This window comes from Anas platyrhynchos, chromosome 3 (assembly GCF_047663525.1).
Source record: "Anas platyrhynchos isolate ZD024472 breed Pekin duck chromosome 3, IASCAAS_PekinDuck_T2T, whole genome shotgun sequence".
NCBI classification, from domain to species: Eukaryota; Metazoa; Chordata; class Aves; order Anseriformes; family Anatidae; genus Anas; species Anas platyrhynchos.
In genome coordinates this window covers 113575575-113595894 of record NC_092589.1, presented here as the reverse complement: position 1 = coordinate 113595894, position 20320 = coordinate 113575575, and the positions used below count along the sequence as shown (strand labels likewise).

The 20320-nt window shown below is 41.6% G+C and overlaps 1 protein-coding gene across 10 annotated transcripts in view; it reads left to right on the top strand.

Annotated features, from left to right (window-relative positions):
* Positions 1 to 3167: 3167 nt before the first annotated feature.
* Positions 3168 to 20320, top strand: part of ITSN2 (intersectin 2) — a 78532-nt gene continuing 61379 nt past the window's right edge. The window contains exons 1-2 of one of the 10 annotated variants that reach the window (XM_072036507.1): positions 3168 to 3623; positions 16744 to 16807. In XM_072036507.1, coding sequence (XP_071892608.1) covers positions 16777 to 16807 — 31 coding nt within the window. In that variant the 5' untranslated portion in view covers positions 3168 to 3623; positions 16744 to 16776. Of the gene's footprint in view, positions 3688 to 3839; positions 3980 to 4051; positions 4136 to 10361; positions 10421 to 16743; positions 16808 to 20320 lie in introns of those variants that run through there. The other 9 variants (XM_072036508.1, XM_038177371.2, XM_072036513.1 and 6 more) reach the window with 9 other exon arrangements.

The following is a 20320-nucleotide window of genomic DNA, read 5'->3' as shown; positions in this document are numbered from 1 at the left end:
GAAATGGTAATGCAGTTACTGAATTAGCACCAAATATATATATATATATTACACAAAGTAGATATAGCACTAGCTCTGTAAGAGTCTTCTAGGGTTTGGTAAGTTGGTTCAGCTTCACTTCAAGGATGCAGTTCTTGTAGCTCACACTAAACTTTGGATGTCTACATGCTCCAATTACAAAGAAAATGATTGAGGTGCTGCTGTGTTCAAATGGGTCCTCACAGCAGCCAGTGAGTCCTGTTCCTCTCCCTGCTAACTAACTAATCTTACAGATATGTTTTGTTCTAATACCTCTGATTAGCTCTGGTTGTTTGTCATAATGCAGACGAAACATTCAGCTAGTCTAGAATAAGAATACATAAAGCTTTGATATGCTAATTCCTTACCCAAGGAATTTTACCCCAGGTTTTCTCTCTAGGGAGTCGGCTGAATTTTGCATTCTTTCTCACTCCATCCCAGGCAACAAAGCTCACATTATTGCAGGTTTTCTTGTCTTAAATTTTGTGTCATAGGAGGCAACATCTGCAGCTACCTCAGAGTGAGCTACATTGCTGCTTTTCTATGGGAACCTCACATAACATTAATAACATAGATACGTCCTTCCCCGTCTGTCATATTTACAGAATCTGGTATCACAAAGTCCTTTATATACTTCCTGCTTTGTGCACTCTGTCATCTCAAAGGTAGTTGTTGGGCACAGTGTTTGGTTGTCCTTTTTTTATTGGGTTTAATAACTTACCTTCAGGTGGTGGTATGTCTTAAGACAGAAGTAGAAAAACAACTGGGGATTTTTTTCAATGTAGTACAAAGAGTCTCAGTACCAGGCACTGAATGATACCAAGTACCTTCTTTCATGTAGGCAGATTATCAAATCTACATACATTAAAAAAAAAAAAAAAAAAAAGTTGACTTTATTTAGCATATGTTTAGCATATGAGTTATCTAGTATGGGGAGAGAGGAATGTTTAACAATAACACAAAACATGTAATTAAGAGTTGCAAGCGTTGTTAGAGTACAAAATTCACACTTGATTTTCAAAGGTGGTAGCCAAAGCCAAGATGTTACAGCTTTTTATCTCCTTTGGGTTACATTGAGGTTTTTAGCAGAGGTAATAGTGGCATGAGAGCAGATACTGTGTCACTAAATTCATGTTCTAGCCTATCCATAGGTCTAAGTGGTTGCAGGACTGTGTACAAAATTAAAATCAACTAATACACATCAAAAATCACCCTGCTGCATGATTCATCTTCCCTTTGATCATGTGCACCAGCAGCATGCCCTACCACATACCAAGGGTGCAGTTCCCAGCCCTCCTCCCCCAGGTCTGTGCGTGACCTTTGGTCAATGGAACAGATGTCACACATTACATGACCCCGGTAAGAAAAGAGCCACGAAGTTCCTCAAGAAGACATCTAGTTCAACATCCAAAGCTGGGTCACCTGTACTTGCATAACTCCTCACAGATCTCTGTCTAACCTGCTCTCAGAGGCTTTTGTTGATAGATTTTCTACTGCCCTTCTCAATACTTAACTACTATAATCACTGACTTGGTCTTTTTCTTCCTATGAGAAGAAACATGTTTATCTGGTTAATTGTTATTTTAATCTTCCCTCTAATTCTTTATGAATCCAAACACTGTTATGTCCAATATAAGCATTTTTCTTAAATCTAAAGCAGGCCTTAGGTGTTGCAAACACAACAGTGATGTTTAGAACTAGGCAATATCACTACAATATGTACTAAAGGGATTAAAGGCTGCTTTTTAAAAGATATTAAAAAGTAATTTAAATGAGAAATTGCCACATTAGAGGCATTTAAACTCATCTGCAGGGGAATCTGTTCTTGACCCAGTGCTGTTCTATTATCTCAGTCAATTATTTGGAATTAAATGAAGTAGTGCTCATGAAATTTGCAGATTGCTTCGAAACAGCTGAAGGCCTAGATAATAGCATGGGCTGGTGACCACAGAGTGATTTAAACCACAAAGTAAGCAAGTGGCACTTGAACAACGTGTGTTTTAATCCACCTACATGGCGAGTATCTATGAATCAAAGACTAGGTTGCTGTCTGTGTACAGGCACAAAAATAAAAAGTATTTGGGTCTAAGAGTAAAGAAGGAAAACACTGTATCTTTGAAAGCATTAAATTAGAAGATGGCTGAGGAGACCACGAGGTTACAAACATTTTCATGCAAGCCACCAATGCAATGTGGCAGCTGTAACAGCAAATGCAAACATTAGATATCTAAGCCAAAATACCGAAGAATAACATGTGCTAGTGTGTGACTATGACCATTATAGGGCACAATAATGTGACTGTTCTGGGATCATGATGAATTATAGAAGGCGTAACAAACTGGAAAGTCTCAAGAACCTGAAAGAATGAGTCACTGAAAAAATCTATACTCAAAGGTGATATGTAATTATCTACATAGCAGAAAGACACTGTAATCATTCACAGACAGCAAGGTCCACTTGCTGAAGAAGCTATAAAAGTCCTTGTAATAGTAATTCATAAAGGTCTTTGATAATTATTTGCTTAAATAGCTTTTTAGTGGAAAACTGGCTTCAGTGTTTAATGTTTAAAAATCAAGGCATTTTTCATCTCTCCTTTCTATAGAATTAACTAGTTTTTGAAAAAAAATAAATCCCTGAAACCTTCTGTATTTCAGCTAGCTGAGCAGTGCCTGACACTGGCTGAATGTCATTCCTCATGTGGGCAGGACTGGTGTCCCCACAGAACATGCTTCCCACTGATAAGCAGCACCAGGCACCCCAAAAGCATCCCAAGGCACCCCAAAGGTGCTGCACTGCTTCTCTACAAGGGAGATTGCCATACAGCTGGAGCAGTTTCATTGCTGTGCAGAGCAATGAAACCAGGGGCATTAGCTGTTCAGCTTCCACAAGAAAGTAATAATTGAGATAAGGGTGAGAGTATTTATTATTCTGTTTTGTAAATAGCTAGAAAACTTGGGGAATAAGTCATTTATGAAGCAGATAAGGAGTGTTTTGGGGAGCAGTTGGAACCAACAGTGAGGAAAAATCAGGAAGGATGAGGTAAGTTTTGTGAGAGTTAAGGTCGTTCTTTGCTTTTGCACAAGTTCTCTTGCAAACACTGACCCCACTTGCAGCAGGGATCCCTGCACCTGAACAGCAAAGGTTGGAGCAGGCGATGTCAGGAGCTCTGCCTTTCGCACCGCTGCACCCCTGAGGTATTTCAGCCCCAGGAGGCAGCCCCCCAGGACAAGGTGACCCTCCAGGCTGCGGCCATCTCCTCCGGGGCCCACAGCCAAGCCCTCCGGCTGTGACAACCGAACCACACACCCGGAGCTGCCTCTAACCCACGACCCGAAGGAATTACCCTCACCCAGACACCGGGGCCACCCCACAAAGCGCCCCCCAACCCTCAAGGCCAGCTCGGATCGGGCACCACCACCACCACAGCGGCGCCCTCAACCCGTGCCCGCCGCCCTCCTCCCCGGGCGGCCCCCGCCTCCGCCGCCATGTTGTGGGGCTGACTCCGCCGCCACGGGAGGCGGTGGCGAAGGAGGAGGAGGAGAAGAAGGAGGAGGAGGAAGGCTGGCGGGCAGCACGGAGCGAGGAGCTCACGGACAAGGCAACAGGTACCGGCGGTGGGGCCGAAACCTCTCCTCGGGGCGGCCTCGTCCCACCGGGAGCGGGGCTGAGGTGCGGGGAGCGCCTGCTGCAGGCAGCCCGTGGGGCCGGGCGTGGGAAGGAGTGCTCGGGGTTTCTGTTAGGCCGAGCTTTATTTATTTATTTATTTATTATTTATTTATTTTAAGGGCCTTGTTTTGGCTTGGTTTGTTTTCGTTTTGTTTATCGCTCTCCGGCCAGCGGCTGGCAGGGCCGAGGGGGCTGCCCCCTGGGGCCGGCTCCAGCTTCGTGTGGTGAAGTTTGGCCGGGGTGTGCGTGTAGTTTGTGTGTGTGTTTTTGAAGGCAGGAGTGGAAAACAAACACGGTAGGTCCTGCTGCTGCTCCCCTCTGTTTTATTAATGCCCTCCTAGGGAAGAAATAGCAGTGTCGGTGCCCCACCGGTTGTTGTCTGCACCGGGGAGCCTGCTGGCGGAGCTGGGTGATGGGGCGTGCTGAGAGTCCCTGGCTTCTTCTGGTGTTGGTGAGTTTGAGGTAGTTTTTTGGGAAAATTGTGAAAGCCTAGAGCTTTGGGGGGTTAAATGTTGGTGATAAAGTCGTGCTCTTTGTAAATAGATCGCTCTTCCTTGATCTGAACTGTATGCAATGGGAGGTAACAATCTGGAGAATAACAGGAGGCTGCGAGGCTTGATGCGCTTCCCCGAGCGCTGAGGTAGCAAGTTGGGCTTTCGGTGCCCCGAACCGGTTTGCACGGCACTTGGCACTTTGACATCTGTCACATTGCAAAACTTGAAAGTAGATTGTGCTTTCGGTAGTTCCCGTCATAGTACGCATGCTCGTAGCAGGTCTTTCAAAGGCGAGTTGAAAATTACCCATTTACAGCCCTGGAGCGAGAAGTTACAAGGTGTTGCACTCGCGTTCAGGCTGCTGTATCGCATGCGTCTCGTTTGGGAACCCAGGGTGCTTTAAACTTGTTTTGTTCATGCTTGCCTGTGGTGGCAGCAGTTCCCACGTCTGTCTATACACAGGAAAACACACGAGGCATGTTAAGAAGCGTTCACATACGGCTTTCCTGTGGTGTGTTTATACACTGTGTTGATGGTACATAAAATGCATTTTGCTTTGAAATTTAAAGACTTCAGCTGTGACAAGCATCTGAATCCACTGGTGTGACAGTGACATTTAGAAATAACAGGCGGTAGGAACTAATTGTATGAATAGGTAGCTGGGCTTCGTTCTTTTACTAAACTTCATTTTTGTTTTCATGCTTCCACTTTACTTCCCCATTTGGTTTGTCCTTTATTATTATTATTATTATTATTATTATTATTATTTTTAATTCTAAGCTGGGGGGTTGACACCACTTCACCTCTGGATCTTTAGGGAAATATTTACTCAGGCTGTAGGCTCTGTATGATGTTAGGAAAATTATATACATAAAATGTATGACGTTAGGAAAATTATATACATAATCCCTACAAATGTGGATTTGGACTGCTCCATGCTCTCTGTTACACAGAAATTTTGGTCAGGTTAATCTCCTAAATCAGGTGCCTAAACTAGATCAAGTGAGTATGATTGATTCTCCTTTTAATTACCATCCTGAGGGAATTGCATTTATTATTTTCTCCTCTTTCTACACAAGATCTAGGGTATGAGATGTGTCCCAGACTGAGTTGTTAGTTGCTACTCTAATATAAAGAGAACAGTGCTTTCGCCCTAGCAGTAACAAAAACACTGTCTCTGGTTCATTTATGCTTATGGAGTCATCTATCACAGGTGGTATTATGTTACCAGTGCTTTATGAGCTGCTTATTCTTTTCCACTACTCTAATATTTACAAGTATTTCTGTTTTTGATCTTTAATAATGAGAAGAGAATTAATTTTGTTCCATAGCAAAGCAGCAGCAAGCAAAAATGAAGTTACATTCTGTAGGTGGTAGTAATTATTCACTCAGCTACTTCTAGGGGAAGTGGGACGGGATTTGAAAGGTGAAAGGTAGTTTATGTGCTTGGCTGAAGGCATTGTGAAGAAGCTTCACCCTCTTGAAGGCAGGTGTCTGTTAAGAAAAGACCTTGTGATCAGGTCCCGAAGAGGAACACATTCCTGCTCGCTGGTTCCTGTTGCAAATTGACACGGATGTCTCTGGCCTGAGAGAGAACCTGCTAATTAAGTTTGCAACTCTCTGCAATAACCTCATGAAATGCGGTTTGATCAGTACATAAAATTGAGGAAGACAGCATTTCATGACATTTTCTGTGAAAGTCCTGAGTTGTTCTTTTTGCTTTTTTTTATTTTTATTTTTTTTAATGGCTCAGACATTGGACATGTTCATTTCTGGCCTATTTTCACTTGAAAGGAAATACCTCAAATATCTCAGTTTTTAAAATACCTCCTCACTGCTTCCCTTTGCTTTTAGTTACCTAAAACACAGGCGCAGGAGGATTTAGTTTGGAAGGGGCTTTTGGACCTTGTGTGGTCCAACCCTTGCTAAAAGCAGGGCTGACTTAGGTTGCTCAGAGCCACGTCTGCTCGCGTTGGGAATGCCTCCAGGGCCAGCAATCCGCAGCCTCTCCGGGCAGCCTGCTCCCATCTGGCATCCTCTGCACTTGCTGAGTGCATGCCATCCAGTTGCCCGCGTTGTCAGTGAAGACATTAAGCAGTGTCAGCCCCGAGGAGCATCGCTGATGGCAGCCAGCTGGGTTTCATACTGCCCGTCACAACGCTTTGAGTCTGTTTTCCACCCAGTTTACAGGCAGCCTGTTCAAACTGCGTTCCTCCAGTTTGGCTCCCAAGGGAAGGATGCTGTGGGAGACCTCTTGAAAGGTGCTGTGAAGTCCAAATAAGCAGTACCTGCTGCTCTCCCTTCATCTCAAAACAGAAAACAAAGGAAAATACAGTGTTTTCCAGTAACCATCTTGTTCTTTGTACATGCCTCCCAACAGGATTTGCTCCACAGTCTTTCAAAAGACTGAAGTTAGAATTGAAGCTTTTCTATTGCCGAATTGTCCCTCTTGCTGTTCCGGAGGATGGGTGTGATATTTGCCTTCTTCCAGTCCTCAGGACCTTTCAAAAACCATCGAGAGCAGTCTCGCAATGACCTCAGCCAGTGTTCCTGGCAGCACTGCTCCCAGCTTTGTTCCGTGTTTAGCAACTGCTGTAATTTATTGTTTTCAAATTATTCTGACTTCCGAAAGCCACTTTCAGTTCATTGTAATGCCACATCTCTTGGCAAGGTGATCAGATGATGGATCATGCCATATTTTTAGTTTTGAGGGGGAAGCTTGGCATAAACACAGTCCTTTTGTGAAAACAGAGAGCAGTAGGCTGCTGAATTTGTGAATTTGTGCCATTGCTTTTAGATGGGACCACTCGTTTCACGTGGCTGAACTACGTGAGAAAGTCAGCGACCTTTCTTTATCTTTTTCCTTGTCTTAGGTGACTACTGGTGATTATAAAGATAACAAAGATAACACAGAGTTAGTTCGGGAATTCTCCTTTATGGCCTTCACTTATTTCAAGCACTATCACTTGTCAGTAAAACACTTCAGGCCAAGTGTACTGTGGGGTTCAGAGGTTGACCCTAGGCATAGGCTAAAACTATGGCTACTGTATCCTTTCTAGCTTCAGAAACATGTTTCCATCCTTCACCCTTTAAAATCGTATTTTCCTTTTGTACCCTGGTTGCTGGTAGATGGTGCGACAGATGATATGGGGGAGAAGCACTCCTGTTAAGAGTACAGTCAGATTTTCTAGAGTGCTAAGCAGCTGTTTGAAGTGATCTCACCATCTTCAAATGCTTATTTGCAAACATTTTAACCATGCATACCCCGGAAACCTGCTTCTGAATCCTCATCAGCTGCGGGGCTTATCTCTGGTGGTAAGTTCAGTTTCCTTGGCTTGACAGACCGGTGTAAGCTGAAATCTTAAACCAGCTGTGTGTGAGCAGCACCACTGGCAAAGCTTAGTTTCCTGCGGCTTTGGGTGTCTGAACCTAATGAGATGCAAGCTTTAGGAGAAGTTTTTTCTCATGGTTTGTGTGCTTCAAACAGCTTTCAGCCAGATGGATTCTCTGGTGTCTAGTATTGGTACTCAAGCATACACCCACAGCAGTCTTTTTCATAAACGGGGACACTAAATTTGGCAGCATCTCCTCTGCCTGGCTGCCTATTTTCATGAATCTTGTAGGCAGTTAATATTTTTGCACCCTTCTGTCAGGTTTGGTTCGTGTTGATTGTGGGTTTCATCAAAGTACCTGTTAACCACTCAGCTCATACCCTGAGAAAGCCAGGCTAAAAATGTAAGTGTGCTGCTTACTGGCATGTTGTTCCTTCTCTCATTGATTGGCCTATCGGGACTTTTTTTATTCTTTAAAGGTAAGTCTTTCTGTAGAAAACAGGTTAGTTAGTTTTATTTCATGAGGCATCTTTGATTCTTTTTATATTTACAAATATCTTGCCATTTGGTTTAGTGGGGACTGTTAGTGTTAGGTCAGAGGTTGGACTCAATGATCTTGAGGTCTCTTCCAACCTAGAAATTCTGTGATTCTGTGATATTGCAAGGTTACACTGGGACTGTAGCAGCTTGTTTTTCTGGTGCTGTTGTGCCATTAGCACCAAATGTTCAAAAGGTGCAGATTAACTTACAAACAGAAATGAATCATTAAATGAATGTGGAGCTGATGAAGTTCCATTTTTATTCAACTTCAGAAGGTTTAAGGCTCTTGCAGTGTAGGAATACAATCAGGCTTTCTTGGGTCCTAGAGCTGAAGCAGAAGGGTGAGTGTTGGTGTAGACGAGCCCGGTGTTGTGTAACCCTTATTCTCAGAAGCACATGAAATTCAAATGACGTAACCTGATGACAGTAGCAGCACACCACATTGGAATTACTTAATAGGGAACAATTACCTGAGAACTATTTGTAATTTTTTTTTTTGTAGTTACAGCCAGCTGAAAAAAACATTGTTGGTTTAGGTAAGTCGCTGCTGCTTTGCAGTATCAAGAGCAGCAGATTTGACTTGGAACGTGCTGGTGGTGTTGCTTCGGCTTTAGAAGTAGCAGATGATAGCTCTGAGTTGACGCTTTGGGTGAAAATTTTCGGTGCTGATGCAGGTGGAGCTTCTAAAGTGCTGTGGCATCAGTCATGGGGTGATATCTTTAAGTGATTCAACAGGGAGCATTAAGTAATGCTTGAGAAGAACAGGAAATGGGAGTTATTCTTCTTTGTTTCTAAAAATATGACAGCTGCAATGCAAAGAAATGACATTATGGCCTTATTAATACATGCAGCAAGAATCAGAGACGTTTTACAATGAAATTACTTTTAGTCTTCTCTTTCAGAGGTCAAGAATTTTACTAATACTTCTTTTTTTTTTCCACCACAGTCTTAGTGGCCTCATAATATTATGAACTTATTAATGCAGAACAACTGTCTTTCGAACTGTTCTATTCTTTAGCTCCTGGGGACTTCACACGACACTGAGATCTATGTCTAACTCCTGTGATAATGACTCCCTAAGTTCATGAAATTTGGTTATAATGTAAAAATGTCACTGGTGTGCCTTAGAGCTCAGTATTAAAGATTAAGTGACCAAATTTCAGTTGAATGTCCACTCTTTTTTTGTCTCTTATGATTTAAAAAAGATGTTTTTTCTTTAGCTAGCAAAGCCAGACTTCCTCTGAATAACACTGGGGATCCTGCAAACTAATTGTTACTTTTAAGCTAATAATCCTACAACCATAATACTGTAGGTTAGGTATCTTGTGCTTCCAAATGTGTCAGCCACGTATTTTTTAAGGAGGAATGTGTTTTAACCCTTCTGTTCCCATTTGAAATAATGATATAGAGTTGTTTTTTCTTGCTTTGACTGCATAAATGCTGATCTTTTGCTTTTTTCACCCATGTGGCTTACCCCTTTCATCAAAGATAAACTACATTTCACCACTTTACAGACCTCTTTTGGTCTGTCTCCTCTCTGCCTTCCATTTCACTTGGTTTGGAGGAGCAAAGCCTATGATGGGTTGTATACCTGCCCAACGTGAAAGCAAATTCTGAAAACGTAAAGCTAAGTCTGGCTGATTAATTTGCCTCCTTTACTTTTACAAACAGTGAAAGATTGCTCTCTGCTGAGCATAAGTGATTGCCCTTATTCTGTACCTTTTCTTTTACGCTTACCTTTAGCAGCCCCTGAATGTTTTGTGTATATTCTGAACTGTTACCAGGGTCTGAGCCCCAAGCAAAAGGTTAAGTAGCAGCTCTTGTATCTAAAGCTGTAGATAATGTAAGAATTCTCCTCTTTCTACTTTTGCTTTGTTAGGAAGCAGATTTCACTTGTGCTTCTGATGGAAGGGTAGGAGGGGACTCAAAATTTACTTTGAGAAAGAGTGCGTGACAAGATTTCAAAGAGATAAGCTCTTAAATAACCTGCCCTGAATGTTGCTCAACGTGGTAGAAATGAGAAATAACAAAGAGAAAATACACCAAAGATCTGTGTTTTGCCTAAGTCCACGCTGACACAAGTAAGAGTTGCAATGAGCTGAGAACTGCATTTTTTGAGGTGTGTGCACCCCACAGAATGGCATTGTAGGGCTCTTGTGCAATGGTTGCAAAGGATTAGAGGAGAAAATTGTGTGTCTCAAAACAGGATCTAGAAAAAGCAGCATACGGAGTGCAGAGTCATGCAAATTAGGAAGTAGGAAGCAAAGAAGGCAAGAGGGTATTTTAAGTTACCACCCATTCAGGAGCAGTTGTGTCTCACTCAGCCCCCCGGGAAGGTTACAATCTGCAGCCTGGAATTCCTTCTCAGAGGTAGAAGCTCTTGTTGTTTCATCTTGGAAATAATTTACCCTCTGTCTTTTTTTGTTGTTGTTTTTGCTTCTTTTTATTTTATTTTTTCCTCTTTTTAAACGAAGCAAGTGGAGGTGTTGATGTCTTTCCCTGTCTGGAATGAGGTTAGTGAACGCATTTTTTCGGGGTGTGGCAGAACTGGGTTGGATTCCCATCCTTTCCTGAGGAAGTTCACACACACATCTCCTAGGAGAGAGCCCTGGGATTTCAAGAGTGAACTTCCCAAGGTGGGATTCCCATTCCCTCCTTCAAAATTTCTTTTTTTGTGAGGAAGAATCAAAGCTGTGGTGGCAGGGACAGACAGGGACCTGTGTCGTTCCAGCTTGATGATGGAGATTTTCACATAGCAGTCCTGAGTTTACACTGCTATTCCAAACACTGTGCGCGGGTTTCCTTAAATGGCTGTGCAATAAAATGTGGGAGTGCCTCCTCCTGAGAGGAAGGAAAGATGGATTTAGGTCTCCAGAGACAGAGAATTGAAATGGGTCTTAGTATTTTCAGTGGGTACTGTCAAATTGAGCAGCTGTCCATAAAAAACAAATAGTAAAGAAGTAAATCCACTGATATTGACTACACAATTATGTTTTGTTTTGTTTTTTAACAGAAGCAGTGATTATTTTATTTTGCAGGGCATGCATTTTGCATGGTCAGTATATTCAGAAACACAGTGAGTCGGACAAGGTGGGCAGGAGGCTGTACCTGTGAATTCCAATGCGATTTAAACCTTTCTCAAGCTAGCAAAGTGAGCAATCCAGGTGGTAGTTGGAAACTAAATGAGGTAGGAAGAGAGGTTTTTAGGCTTGTAGGTTGGTGTACACCAGCCAAACACAAACCAAATTCCTTAAAATGAAGTCAAATGAATCTTACTGGTTTATGTGCTGTTCTTTTGTTGGAAAATTTTTTTCTGTTAACTTCTCTGGTGTTTTGACTAACACCTGAGTCAGAATGACTTCGATGGAATAAAGACTAAAACCTATTTCATCCGTGACAAGTATGGCATTGCAACTCCTTCAAGCAGAGATGCTCAAACTGGTACCTGGACAACTTTAAATGCATTATTGAGGTGGTTCTGGATTACTTCTGTACCAGTTCTAAACTGAACTATGGGATAAAGTCCTAAAGAGGACAGTTGCTCTGGTATTTTATGCTTGTTGACTTAGCAGTCACCTACATGGAGGTGTTTTTGTTTGGAAGAAGACTTCTACCCCTTGGTGGTTGGCACTGATGAGGCTGACTTGCTTTTACTGCGTAACAATAGCAATTTTTCTCTGCTGCCACAACAGCCACCAAAAGAGCTGGAATAGGATTTTCTTTCTTGGCATTACGTGTCCAGCACCTGTAGGCAGCACATTGCGAAGGGAGGATGAGTGGGCAAGAGGAAGGAACTGGGGTCTGATTGGCAAGGGGGATGGAGGGGTAGGTTGGAGCATGAATTTCGGGTCCCCTTGGGAGAGGAATGTAGTTAGGAGAGTGGAGAATAAAGGTGTAAACTTATCTTTACTCCTGAATGCTGTTGGTCTGGTGCAGAGTCGTGGTACCTGGAGCAGTTGCTGCTAGCAACTTTCCCTAACTGCTCCTGCTGGTAGTGCCAAACAGTGAAGTATGGGAATGTCTTCCGTTAAAACTAATTTAATTTTTGTCCTGGTCAATAGCTAGCAGCACTTCTGATTTTTGTTGTTCTTAATGCTCTTAAAGATCCAGTTAGATCACTGCAGTTACCTAAAATCAAATCCAGTCGTGAGTCTTTGCAATCTCACTTAAAGGCAGAATAGGAAGGATAACACAGCTGGGATGGCACTTCCTAGGGGAACAGAATTAACTAGCAGTGTCTCTGACTCAAGTCTGTAGGGTTGCTACTTCTAAAACCTTCCTTTCAAAGCATCTTGTGATTTCCAAATATGCTTAATTCATGAAAGGCCTCACCTGAATAACAAATGTGCTCTGCTGTGAGCCTCCTGCTGCAGGGAGTGCATAAACCAGAAAGTGCAAAACAGTGGGGATGGAAAATTATACATAATTAGCTCAGTAGCAAATAACTGTAATTATGCTTTTTACAGCAAATACTCGTTGGAAGCAATACTTTTTTCTGTTCTGTCGTAATCACTGTTTGGAGGCAAGTCGCTGTATGGCAGTGAGCAAAGAAGGGGCCTCGTCACTTAGGGTTAAGTAAAGTATTTAATGCTCCTCTATTTTTGTTTTCGTCTTGAAATGTCAAAATGTTAACTAAGGCTTGCAGTGCACTTACTCACTGTAGCAGAGGGGAGCAGGAAGAGCTAGTGATCTGCTGGCTTCAAAGATCCACTTACTCTGTGTTACTGATGCGGATGGGCGTTGCGAAGCTGAATGCAGTCTGTGTTCAAAGGGCCAGGTCAGTGTGTCCAACTCCATGAAGAAAATTGATTCTTGGCCTGCCAAGGTGTTGTGTTATTATTTATATGTTTAAAATCAGTAGACTTTTCTACGCAAAGAGAGATGCTGTGCTGTGCTGGTTTATAATGCCTTAGTGATGCTTAACAAGGCAGAGAACCACATGGGTATCACGTTATTGCTGTCTGCTTTGCCAATACCAGCAGTTCTTGTATCACCCCGTTCTACAGGTGTTGCAAAGGGGGAATCAGCCAACTGCTGCTGTGGAGCCTGTCCTTGGTAGTGGGCTCCTACAGCAGAAATTCTCAGCGTGACTCCTTGCAGTCTGTGAGGGAGGCAGAAGAGTAGGAGTGAGTCCAGCCGTGCAGCTCCTACAGCACTTGCTCGCTTCCAGTCACAAGTGGTGCGCCAGAACCTGATGCACCAGGCCTTCGTTCCTCCTGAAACTATGTGGCTGTGGTTTCCCTGCGAAATACTTTGGGGGAAAAAAAAAAAAAAGAAAAAAGAAAAAAAGGCTAAGGTATAAATATTAACAAAGGCTGTGGTAAGGCTGTTCTTCATAAAATGGCAAACAAAAAATAAGCCTACAATGGAAAAGAGAGTAGTGTTTTTTTCCTTTTTTTTTTTTTTTTTTTTCCTTTTTCCTGCGTTCTGCCCAGCTCTAATGCTTTCTTAATACTTCAGCACAGTCTCAAGTTCCCCCCTCCTTCTTGCGGTCTCTTTATTTCTCAGCTTGTCTCAGTTCTAATCAATACTGAGAGCAGAAGCTGCAGTTCGGCACATCTGACACAGTTAGTGCTTTAAGCGTTAGGAGCAGTCAGATCACTTGTTTACAAGAACTTGTGGTCCTGCTATTTATACACAACATCCCAATTTTCCTGTTTTCGCCCTAAATGGCAGCAGGACTCACTGTAGCCTACACTGTTCAGTAGGACACTTGATACAGCTCTGTTACAGGGTAGATTTCGTGCTGTTCCTGACATGGCTTCTTATGGCATTTCTGTATGTCATTAGATTTCCCTGTAGTGTTAAAAGGTTATTTGGAAATGTAGAGCTTTTGCTGTCGTTAATGATTAAAAGTTATCAGAGCTGTCTTAAAATGAGTAAGTTTTGCCTAAAGTGACGTTTTCCTGAGATTTCTCCCTGTAAATAAACGTTGCACACCTGTGTCCTAAAGGTGCAAGATACTTTTACGGGTGGTAAGAGCAATTTGATTCGGAATGTGTGGAAAGTGAACTCCTTTTAACTTTGATACATGCATCATACCTGAGCCTTCGGGGCATGCCGTGGAAACTCATCAGGCAGAATGCTTGTTGAAGGCAAGCGAATCCTTTGAAAAGGATTGTTTCTGTGAAAAAACATGTGAGCTTGGAGTTTACTGGGCTGTTTCCCCCTTCCCTCCTCCCCTAAAAGCAGTTAATGGGGAGAAATTATGTTGCAGAGATGCTTTTATTTTCTCTTTTTTAGCTTCAGTACAACTTCTGAATCAGTCCTCAGTTTGGTGTAACCCTGGTGTCAGAAGGGAAGGGAATTTGACAATGATGTTTAACTTTGTTACTGTAAGTTATAAATAGCTTTTAAAATATGTATCTTGAGATTGAGAGGGTTTAAGAGTGAATCAGTGAGTTATCAGACGTTGTGCATTGTACCTTGTAACTACTAATTTAAAAACTCAAGAGGTGGCCTGCAAAAAAAGAAAATAAAGTATGTTGGAGGAATGATCAGCCTCAATGGCTGAAGGCCACACATCTGTAAATCTGCAGCAAGGCACGGACAGGTGGAGGTTTCTGTCGGCGTGGAGCTCTGCTGCTCTTTGCTCTGGGGATACTGGGGATGTTCTTCAACATCCCGCTTCTCTCTCCTGGCTTTGCCTTCTCTTTTAGCATTCCTTGACAGAACAGCCTTTGCAGAGAAATGTGCTTTAGAAATGTTTAATAACATCGAAAGCATTTGTCGGGAAAGCTATTTATAGACTTCAAGTGTCTCTTGCTAGGCTGCTGGTAGGGCCTAGGAAGGGCTGCTGGAAGCAACCTAAAAATACCCAAATTCATTTTAGAATTCCTCTCTCGGAATAGATCCATGCCTCCTTTTTGCATCTTTCTGCAGCTGATGTCAAATGACACCCTGGGAGATTATTTGGGCTCATCAGTTGTTTCCGTGTGTGTGTGTGTGTGTTCTGTATATGCAGAATATGTTTATATATATTTTACTTATATAAAATATAAACATATATATATATATATATATATATATTTATTTATTTATATAAATACGTGTCTGTGTATACATAAAAAAAATGCCCAGGAATGTCAGGTGTCTTACTGATACTGCTCAGAAATGTGTTAGTTTAAGAAATATATATATTTTTTCTGTATTGGACAGTTATGCATAGTACCACAGAGCAAGGCAACTGCAGATAAAATACATTTCTTCACTCATTTTGGGGGGGAACCAAGTGCACGTGTGGCTGTGATGTTTACAGGTGATCCAGTGAGAATGAATGGCTTATGTCCTGTTACAGTTTCCTGATGTTAGATGTTGTTTATAGGATCTATAAATTTGTAAATGTTTATTAAAATGAATTTATAAATAGTGCATAAACATATAGAGAGAGGGTTGCTGACACTTGACCCCAGGTATCTTAATTTCTTCATTTATTAATTATTTTTATTTCAGAAATGCACAATGCTCCCCTGTCCACAAGTAAAACTGGAGTGCTTTCCAGTTTTGGGGTTTTCATGACATGATGCACAGTAGTTTCCTTGGGGGTGGGTGAGCATGGGGTCATGATTTTTCTGTACTTAAAGCCCATGGTTGTGCTGAGAAGGTGCAGGGTTTTTTTTGGTGTGGGAGGAAACAGTCTGAAGAGGGGATGACAGAGGGGTCTGCGATGTGATGCGCTTGCTGGAGTGAGGTAACAGTGATCAGCTGCAGAACTTCATTTTTTTTAGCTTCATCCTGAACAATAGTTTCTCCATGTAGTTCGCAGGATAATGATGTGTAAGCTTTAGTGTTCGACTAAAATTCTCTCACTCAAAGCAAGAGCTCTCTGTACTGTCTTAATTTGATGTATGTAAAGCAATGCTTGTGCTTATCCCTCAGATAAGTTGTAAGTATTAGTTTATAGTTAGCAATGCCAAAAAAATAATAACCCCTACAGGTACTCTTGCCATTATACATACTGGATAAACAAGACAAGTTGTAGTGCTCTGACATTTCTTGTTAGCATTTTAATGAGACCTCCCCCCTTAAATGCTGCTGTTGAGTCTTCCTTCAGTAGCCCAAAAAAAGAAATAACTTCATGGTGTTGGTTATGGAAAACTGACTGCAAGATTTATTAGAACGAGTTCTTTTTTTTTTTCTCCTCCCAGAATACATCATATAAGAACGTTTTTTTGTAAATTGTGTTGGAGTAGCTGAGTGTGCGAATTCGAATAGAGATTGTTCTTCCAATTTTCTCAACAGAAGCGTTCTCTTACGGAGCTGCACGCTGAACTTTTTAACGATATACATAAATATTTACCAGGGAGTGCTGGAAAAGATGTGTGAGGACACGGAGTCTGTCTCCTCACCAGGGGAGGATTGTTCCCCACGCCATATGTCCTGACATGTTGTCAACTGTTTGTGTACGTTATGCAGGAGCTGCTGAACAGTTGGTACTGTTTTCCTTTAAGAATGTGCCACTAGGTTCAAGACTGCACTGCACACCCTATAAAAAAAAAATAATAAATAAATAAAAATCCCCCGCCCCCTCCCAAATGTAAATTCAGCTTGTTCAGCAGCAGCCTGAAGCCCTGCATTGTTTGCTATCGGAAGTGGGAGCTAAAGGGGACAGACATTCCCCCTGCTCAGCGGGAGCGCGCAGCGACGTTTTGCCCTTGTTGCATTATTAATGGCACAATGTTTTTATGTTGCAGATGGCTAAGAGCTAGCGAGGCAGATTCAAGACCATGATGGCTCAGTTTCCCACAGCCATGAATGGTGAGTAGCTGGGTTTGGTTTGTTTAGGTCGGGGTGGGGATGTTTGTCTTTATTTTTCGTTTAAATGCTGATATTGAAAATAGCTGATTTTAGTACCTGCAGCAGCGATACGGTCAGTCTGCTGCAGTTTGCTTCCTGTAGCCCAACTCTGACTGTACGACTGGGAGAAAATGAGTACGAGCATTACTGTGGCATAATTTAGATACAGATATGCCTGGAGCATCTAGAAATCTCGGATTATCTAAAGGGTAGAGGAATGTGTGACTTGTATTATGAATACTGGTTGACTTCAAGTGGGGAATATGCAAAGTAATAGTTGATTAAACTTGCATACCTTTTGTGTTACGTAAATCAGCACAGAATCTGTTTCATTGCAATATATTATGCTATTTAATTTAAGCCAAATATATTTGAACTTATTAAGCGATTTACTACTATTTACTAAAATAAAAAGACTTTCTTTAAAAAAGAAAGTTAAGATTTTTCCTCTTAATTTTGCACCCCACGTAATACAGAAACTTTTGGATTTGTTTCTTGGTGATTTTCTTTCAAAGATGTATGAGAGATGAAGCTTGAAAACTGTGTGTGTTCATGTGTATATGTATATAACGGAGCTTGTTATTATGAAAGCAAGCTTACTTGTGAGGTCACAAGTTGAAAATATCTGCTAAGAAATTTAATGGTTATGTGGTGCTGTCTACAGAGCTGGCCAAAATGAAAAGACAAATATAGCAGCAATGCTTTGCACTTCAGGTATTCCAAATACTGAGTGGAATTTTTTTTTTAAAAACAAGTATTTCTTATCTCATTTATCTGTGAAGATTACTGCAGGACTGAGAGGTCTTTATTTAACAAATTGAGTCATCGCTGCTAAAATGAGTTAGGTAAATAAGGTAAAGTGTTTTTTAGCAAACGAAGTGTGTTCAGATTTCAAATTTAATTTCTTACGCATTTCACATGTGCATAAAACATCTTGTGAAACAATTTGTGTGATCAACACCTTTTTTATGCAGTCAGCTGCAGTTTGATCTGGACTTTGTTTCACAGACTTAATGAAAAGAGAAGTAAAAGGGGTTGATGTATCACGTACAATAGTGAAAGTATCAGATTTCCTTCCACTTGGGCATAATGAAAAACATTTTTTAATTGTCACATACTCATACTCTTTGGTCCCCAATTTAAAACAAGCAAACGAACAAAAACCACTGTTCACGGAGGTTACAGCTTTATGTTCTTGGCTGCCTTTGTGGTTGATCTATGCATAAAGTATTTTCTGTCTTTTTGGCTTGGCTCTTTACTCCTTGATGCTGCTGGAGGACAGCAGTGAGCAGGTACATAACTCAAACTCAGAAATCTGTTAGTTTGGGAGACTGGCCCTGGATCTGGAATCCCTTGACTGTACTCTCCATCGGCCTAAAAGGGAACTGTGCCAAAAGATGCAGATTTATTCTGTCAGTAACAGAATTTTTCTATGTTTAGTGAGAGAATGTAAGTAAGAGCGATACCAGGCAACAGTTAAATTGTTCCCCCTCACGTAAATTTAAATGATTGCATGTAGTTTTGCAGTCATTTGTCATCAGAATTTGATTAAATTTGAAACAAGTCATGTGGGTTAAAAAGAGTAGTTTCAGCGTGATTTCTGAATAAATACTGAGAACTCTGCAACTGAAATCATTCTTCCCTAATCCACGTTCCTCTTTTCTGCTACTTCCTACTAGTGTTTTCATTCAGAGTAGATCACCTACGTTTACCACTCACTGCTTCAGTGGAAACCTCTAATTATGGTAGTAGACCTAGGTAGTGAGTGACTTCAAGCACTGGATGAAAAACGAGGTTATGCATGTGGCAAGTAAAGTGCTGCAGCCCAAGTGGAGGGCACTGGCTGCCTGCCACACCTTGGTATTAGCAGGGCATTGACCCTTTTGTTTTGTACTCTACCAGGGGGAAATGGTTTTCTTCTGGGAAGAAAACCCTGTCCTCAGCAAGGTACAATATACCTAGCTTTTAGATCATCGGTTACATAAGATGTGAAGTAGTTTCTGTTTCAGGATTATTTTTGGCATTCAATGTTAAAATTAAGTGGATATTGTGGAGCAGGCGTGTGCATGAGCAAGTGGTTACAAGGTACAGGATTACATCGAGTTGGAGAAGTGCAGGGTTTAAATGATGAAGCAAGATGCTCAGATCAGCTCAAACAACTACAAGCAGAAGATGCTACAACTCCTTGTCTCCTAGTCTGAGCAGAGAAAGTGAAGTCTGCAGGATCTCATGAAGGCTGGCTTAGCTGTGTGCTGGAGTTCCAGTCCAGAGGCTCACCTTGAGCTGTTATTCAGAATCTACCTCCCCCAGAACAGGTTCTCAAGACTCTCCAGCCTCAGCATGTGGCTGACGGCCAAAGTGTGTGTTAGGCTGAGAACTGGCATATTCTTTTTTAATTATGTGGCCACATGTAAACTTCAGCTTATTGAGACATTGTATGCTCCTGGGACACATGCTCTTGTTAAACCACTTACCTTACCTCTCTAAAGACATGAAAGTATGCAGTAAACATCGACAAACAAGTTGCCTTTGACCTTCCATTTCTGTCCAAGGTGACCTTTGTGGATGTCTTGCTAGCAGGCTGGAATTTCAGAGGAGAAGCAGGACGTGAAGAGTGTATGTTGATTTTGTACGGAGCTCAGGGTGGACCCAGCAGTTCCCAGAAATTTATCTCATGCAGAATGTAAAGGTTGTGATGACATTTTATGTGAACAGGCAAGGCTGAGTAATGCCTTTCTTCTTGTGTGGAAAGGCTGCCGATTACAAAGCATATATATAACACCAGATGGATCACAGACATTTGAGTATAGCTCTGTGAAGTCCAAGTCTATCGCATAGCTACTCCAGGCGTATCTATCTCCCCAGTCTGCAAATTAGTATTCCCTACTCAGCATCTTGTTTTATCCTGTAACTGTCTGAATATTGATCATCATCTTTTGGGAAAATGATAAATCCAGATTCCTGTGGTTTATTCTCCTTACATTTTTCCCTCTAGACAAAGCTTTTCTAACATTTCATCCCAAGTCTTGTAAAAGTGGCATTTAGTTAAATTAAATCATGAGTACCTTCAAATGAGTACCTTTTAAAGAAGTTAATACATTCATAACAAACAAAAGTTAAAAGGATAGAGGCTGTAATAGAATTAAATGCATTTCCACTTAATTTAACTCTGTGATTGCTGTATTAATCACAAAGCAGGAAAAGGTGGTCTTCACTGCCATGGGATGCCTTCTGCTACAGCCTGAGAGCAGTTGCAAGATGTTACTCTCTCCTAACTCTCTTTAGGCTAGAATTTCTCAGGGTTTAATATCCACACTGATGCTGAATTTTGGTTTGGGGAAAATTTAATCTCCACAGTCCAGCTGGAACAAGGAAGGCAGTATTTGCCGATCAGTATCTTTCACAATTTCCTTAAGTACCATTGGAATTTTTGGGCTGTGCTTTTTTTGTTTATGTTTTTGTTTGTCCTTCCTC